This window comes from Zasmidium cellare, assembly GCF_010093935.1.
Source record: "Zasmidium cellare ATCC 36951 unplaced genomic scaffold M409scaffold_7, whole genome shotgun sequence".
NCBI lineage: Eukaryota > Fungi > Ascomycota > Dothideomycetes > Mycosphaerellales > Mycosphaerellaceae > Zasmidium > Zasmidium cellare.
The window spans coordinates 964,216-970,248 of record NW_022986951.1 but is presented as its reverse complement, the minus strand read 5'-3'; the positions used below and the strand labels follow the sequence as shown (position 1 = coordinate 970,248).

Genomic DNA, 6,033 nt, shown 5'->3' with positions numbered 1-6,033 from the left:
GTCCTCGTACTACCTAGCTTATTATATAGTAAGCGTCTATAGCTATTATAGTCTCGGTACTACGATCGGATCGAATCTTCTTAGGAATAACGCTAAGGTTAGCTAGCGTTACTACGTATTAAGCGAGTACTAATACTACTAAACGCCCTATAATCCCTACGTATATCTATATAATATAGCGTAAGAATATATTAATAGCGGCGTAAATCTGTATTTCTACGAACTCGTACTTATAGTAGGCGTCTATAGACTACGAGAAGTTAGGGCTAGGAGTAATAATAGCGCCGCGGTATACTCGTACTCGGTTAAGTCGATTCTCGATACTTTCTAGGTTTAATAGTTTCGAGATTTTATATACTCGCTCCCTACTAATAATATTATACTTAGAACGGAGGTAGGTATATAGATTACCCTTACTATACGACTTAACTATCGTATCTTTTAACTCCTCTTTTAAGATACTCGTAATCTTAGCTTTAGCGCCTTCCTACGCCTCTAGTAGTAGTCTTTTATATAAGCTAAGCTCTTTACGAGTACGAGTATACGTATACTCCTTAATATTAAACCCCTCTACTCGTAATACTTTATAGGCTTTTACGTCTTCGAGCCGGAGGACATAGAAGGTAAACGCTACCCGTACTCGGAGCTCTATATCGCGAGTACTTCGAGAGGCGTTTATATAAACGTTCTACTTAGCTAGGTACCTAGCTATCGTAGCTAGGCTTACTCTTATACTAGTACTTGTTTTAAGGTCCTCTCGAATCGTCTTATAAGGTACTTACTAAGCTATTCGTTTTTCGATCTAGTTACGCTAGTTTTCGAGTTTAAAGGACATAGGTATAATAATAGTATACTAGACGATATATATAGTATTTTAAGGTATTTTAGTAGAAAGAATAAAGGTATTAGGACTAAAAGAAACGGAGAAAGAGCAGTAGAAGGTAGGTAAGTATTCGCTTGGCTAAGGTTGAGTAGGTTAAGAGTTTGTTAGGTCTGGCCGACCCTAGGAGTCAAGCCCGCTGTTTACTTGACAACACGTGAACTCGAGGTGCTGTGCTTTGACGGTTCGGACTTGGGATCTGTGCGAGCCGTTGCGGCCACTGCTGTCCCTGACCAAATCCCACTCCTCCTTGGAGCCTTTCAACATTACCCTCGTCTTGGATCAACAACCGTCGCAGCCATGTCGTCGGCCGGCACCCAGCGTGGCACTCCCAAGAGTGCCCGTCCCCAGAGCGTGTACGCCGAGAGCTCTGGCATCCCTCGACCCAAGCTGGAGTCGACCGTGAGCGATGCACACACCTCGCTCAGTGCCAGTAGGGCAAAGACCTCCAAGCGCGATGAAGTATGCTGTGATTTGTATGGAGTGTGAGATCAGCCATTGATTGGTGCACAGGCTCTCCGGACGAAGCTCGAGAAAGACCTCAACAAGAAGCGCAGTGGAGCTGGCAGGGCTCGCCAGAACCGCAAGGCACCCCCAGGCACTGTCCTCGCCCTCAAGCCGAACCAAGCGCTTCAGATCAAGCCCAACACTACGGTCACCGAGGCCGCCCAGTTGATGGCTGCAAAGAGAGAAGACTGCGTCCTAGTAACAGACGATGATGAGCGCATTGCGGGTATCTTCACAGCCAAAGATCTGGCATTTCGAGTTGTGGGAGCTGGGTTGAAGGCGAACAATGTCACCATTGCCGAGATCATGACCAAGAACCCACTGTGTGCGAAGACGGACACAAGTGCCACGGATGCCCTCGATCTTATGGTCCGCAAGGGGTTCAGACATTTGCCAGTTATGGACGAGAACCACGATATCTCTGGTATATTGGATATCACAAAGTGCTTCTACGATGCAATGGAGAAGCTCGAGCGTGCCTACAGCTCGTCGAAGAAGCTATACGACGCTTTGGAGGGTGTCCAGGCCGAGCTGGGCTCAAGTCAACCGCAGCAGATCATTCAGTATGTGGAAGCTGTCCGACAACGCATGTCTGGTCCTACGCTGGAGTCAGTCCTGAACGGCCTTCCGCCAACTACCGTGTCTGTTCGAACAAGCGTCAAGGAAGCCGCCCAAATGATGAAGGAGAACCATACCACTGCCGTGCTGGTGCAAGACCAAGGCCAGATCACTGGTATCTTCACGTCGAAAGATGTTGTTTTGCGTGTCATTGCGGCCGGTCTGGACCCCGGTACCTGCAGTGTTATCCGTGTAATGACACCACACCCCGACTTCGCCCCAATGGACATGAGCATCCAGCAGGCTCTGCGGAAGATGCATGATGGCCATTACCTCAACTTGCCTGTCATGAATAAGGAGAGCGATGAAATAGTTGGCATGGTCGATGTGCTGAAACTAACCTACGCCACGCTGGATCAGATCAATGGTATGGCTACTGGCGATAATGAAGGCCCAGCATGGAACAAGTTCTGGATGTCCATGGATCATGGCGATACAGAGTCCATGATGTCTGGCGAAGGAAGCCACAGCCATGCGCCACATACGCCCGATAGGTCCGGTATGATCTCGCCTGAGCTGTCACACCGTCCTGGTATGGACAGAGGCGGCAGTGTTCTGCCCACCGATTCGGCTTCGCACAATGGCCAACCCGATATGGATGAGGCGTCTGCATTGGCTGGTGCAGTCGAGGATACTCCATTCACCTTCAAGTTCAAGGCTCCGGGCGGCCGAGTTCACCGACTACAGGTTGTCGCTTCAGCTGGCCTCGCTGAGCTCATTGGTGTTGTTGCCGAGAAGCTGGGTCACGAAGCCGATAGCATCGGAGGAGTGCCCACCTTCGGTGAGGGCAAGCTCAGTCACACAGGATTTGCTCTTAGCTATCTGGATAACGAGGGCGACACTGTCTCTATCACTACCGACCACGATCTGCTCGAGGCTATCATGATTGCTCGACAGGCCCGTAAAGACAAGGTTGACTTGTTTGTGCACGATCCGGAAAAGCCAGCGATTCCCTCGACTCTAGACCCTCAACCAGCCATCATCCCCCCAACTCCTCCAGAAAGCCACGTTCGACACCGAAAGCGATACGAAGATGACGAAGAGGAAGACGAGGAAGATGAAGGTTCACCTAGCCAGCGCCGCAGAGAGCGACGAGCAGCCGCAGCTCAACCTGCGAAAGCTCAGGATCAGATCATTCAAGGTGTGCCGAACGAGTTGCTCTTGCCAGGCGCAATCGTCATACTGGGTGCTGTCATCGTCATCACATTCACCCTTGGACGCTCTAGCAGATGAGTTCTATGAATGGGCGGTGGGATTGACATACTCTACTCCTCAGACTGGAGACGCTTTTCCTCATTGTTTGGCCAATGTTTCCAATACCGATGCTTTTGGGCACTGATACCACCATAGTCGATTGTTTTGTCTGCCATAGACTCGATAGCCCCGAAACGATGTTCATTTGTTGAAGTCCTACGTTCAAAGCCAAACTTTGAATGGAGTCACGTGATTCGAGGACATCAAGGTCACGGCGCTACTAACATATTCGAAGGTAAGTGAATGTTTCGTTCTTTGCTCGGACATCCTCCAGTACCATTGTCTTGAACTGGAAATACTTTTCCCGGCCGACAGAGCGATCTAAACCCACTCCTCGTCGACGAGATGATTTCCAATCCCCTTCTCCATCGCTCTCTGCTGATGGGTACACCAAATGGAACTCACTCGCAAAGACCAATCAAACGCCCCTACAAGCCCCATAGGCACAGCGAATTTCCAACCCTGCCTCAGGCCTCCCGACGAAAAGGGCAATTATTTCAAATACGAGAGCGAGCTTCGAACCCTCTCCACGTCATGGCACAGCTTCCAGACTCTTTCAGGGTAGCCAGGCGACTTCCAAGACTCCATAGCTGAGGATAAGGTGCTGGCAGTACGTGCTCCATTCGGCCGGGAGAGGGAGGGTGCTCAGCGAGCTGGAGAAGTTGAAAAGGGACGGGATTTCCGGTGTATCGAGCAGTTCTTCGTTCATCATCCTGTCGATTTTACTGCAATACTCGAAGCAAGAATATCATCTCGAAAACACCATGTCTGCGAAGATCCCTCTCCCATCCGAAGGCGCCGCCGGGGGCGAGTCTGCGGAAACCGCAACGGCAACATGCTATTGCGGTGCAGTCCAATTGCGATTCGTACGTTTCCCCAAACTCCCAAACATCCAAGACCTCTGTCTAACGTCCTCCCCACCAGCCCACCGAAGGCGACGGCTTCGTCGAAACCTTCATCTGCAACTGCACCGACTGCCGCAAAATCTGTACGTTCACCCCCATGCCTCCCTCCCCATCCCATCCCTAACTAACCCTTCTCCAAAAGCGGCATCCGCCTTCTGCACCAACTTCATCGTCAAACAGTCCGCCACCACGCACGTCCGCGGCCGCGAAAAACTCACAAAATTCGCCCAGGACAACACCATCGCGACGGGCAACACGATGCAGAACCACTTCTGCAGCGTCTGCGGGATTTTGATGTATCGCATCTCGAGCGGGTTTCCGGACATGTATGTGTTGAGGTTGGGGACGGTGGATGATTTTGCGCTGCATGAGGGGAAGTTGCGGCCGAGTGTGGAGCAGTTTACGAAGGTGAGTTGGGGTGGTTTTCTTTTTTTTGAGGGGTGGTGGTCTGGTTGTGTATGGGCGGTGAGGCTGACGACTTTTGGGGTTGATAGGATCGTGTCAGCTGGTTCCATGGGGGTGAGGGGGTGAAGCAGTATGAGGGGAATTATTATACTGGGGGAAAGGAGTGGAAGAGTATGGTGAGTTGCTGAGATGGTGTTTTTTGATGCGAGGTTTGCTGACGAGTTGTTCTCCTTTTAGCACGAGAAGTTGTGAGGGTTTGATGAGTGGAGTCGTTGTTGGCGAGGCGTCGGGGGTAGACTATCAGTTGAGCAGTTATAGTGAATGAAGAGTACGTTTGGAAACTACAAGCCGTATGCTTCTTCCTACATCCGCTGTCTCCATTCATGAATCTCAAAGATATCGCCCTTCGTCACCATCTTAACCGTTGAGCGACGACTACTCTCATGCCTCAATAACAGCCCCTGAAGCTAAGGCCTCCCTCTTCTCGCTAGCAATGTAGTCAAGGTCTGGCGAGTCATACATCCTCTTCTTGTCGGTTGCAACGTAGTTGAGGTCCGGAGATTCGTACATAGGGTTCCTCTTCTCAGTCGCGACATAGTTGAGGTCCGGAGACTCGTACATAGGGTTTCTCTTGCCTATGCCCACTTGTTAATAACAAATTCCACGGGGTCCAATGCAGAGCAAGATCCGTTCTTGTTTACCTTGAGAAGCAACAGGGGCTGCAGTCACTGCAGTCGCCAGAATGGCTGCAACGAGAGTCTGTGTGAGACGCATCCTGACTTGGCTATGTCAAACGTATGGTCAAGGTTGTGGATGGAAGCAGAGCTGTACGATGAATTGGCCTGCTCGGGGTCTTAAAGAACTGTTAACAAGGCCGGCTTGCATCCTGGCGTATCGGACCAACACCAACTCTTCCTCACACCTTCCTAGAACGACAACGCAACCGAGAGTCTCTTCGGTCACGCCAGAAACCCAATGCTGTCACGACATCGACTGCAACGTAACGTGGCATGGGTCGTCTGCATCCAACAACCCATAGCCTGCACCGAAACGATTTTTCTGATTGGCCAGGCCTGGGCAAAGAGCTTCCTGATATGTGCGTCTGCTCCTGCTAGGGCTAAAACAGATCGTGGCTCGTGTTTGATAGCCTAGTCAATGGTTGCCGGTCATTCCTCGCGGATTGTGCCCGGTAGACTTTGTCGTCGAGATGGTGCATAGAGTCTGTCATCTGGAGGATCGCTCACTTGGCTACATAGGTAGTAGTGCGTGGCCACTAAAATGGTGTTATCACAAGAGTTGCATGTGCGGGTTCATGTGGTGATCAGGCTGGACAAGCCTCGACGAATTCCGGGTGCTTTTTGCGAAGTCGTTTGCTGAGACCAGTGATCTGGTGAGTTCCATCTCTGAAAGCCTTTTTTCCTGATATCTCTGGGACCTCTCCAAGAACTGCGACAGTCGAGAGAT

General features: G+C 50.6%; 3 protein-coding genes across 3 annotated transcripts; 2 read left to right on the top strand and 1 right to left on the bottom strand.

Annotated features, from left to right (window-relative positions):
* Window positions 1-1,180: 1,180 nt before the first annotated feature.
* M409DRAFT_51708 (uncharacterized protein) lies at window positions 1,181-3,238 on the top strand (the record flags this gene model as incomplete). The annotated part of the gene is made up of 2 exons (XM_033811879.1): window positions 1,181-1,342; window positions 1,394-3,238. 2 exons carry the CDS (start codon window positions 1,181-1,183, stop codon window positions 3,236-3,238), a joined length of 2,007 nt encoding a protein of 668 aa, XP_033671605.1.
* A 785-nt stretch (window positions 3,239-4,023) lies between these two features.
* Window positions 4,024-4,821, top strand: M409DRAFT_51707 (uncharacterized protein; the record flags this gene model as incomplete). The annotated part of the gene is made up of 5 exons (XM_033811878.1): window positions 4,024-4,125; window positions 4,184-4,247; window positions 4,307-4,572; window positions 4,659-4,745; window positions 4,807-4,821. The coding sequence occupies 5 exons, from the start codon at window positions 4,024-4,026 to the stop codon at window positions 4,819-4,821; spliced, it is 534 nt and encodes a 177-aa protein (XP_033671604.1).
* A 189-nt stretch (window positions 4,822-5,010) lies between these two features.
* M409DRAFT_19528 (uncharacterized protein) lies at window positions 5,011-5,343 on the bottom strand (the record flags this gene model as incomplete). Its single annotated transcript, XM_033804983.1, has 2 exons — window positions 5,011-5,204; window positions 5,271-5,343. The coding sequence occupies 2 exons, from the start codon at window positions 5,341-5,343 to the stop codon at window positions 5,011-5,013; spliced, it is 267 nt and encodes an 88-aa protein (XP_033671603.1).
* Between the last annotated feature and the right edge of the window lie 690 nt (window positions 5,344-6,033).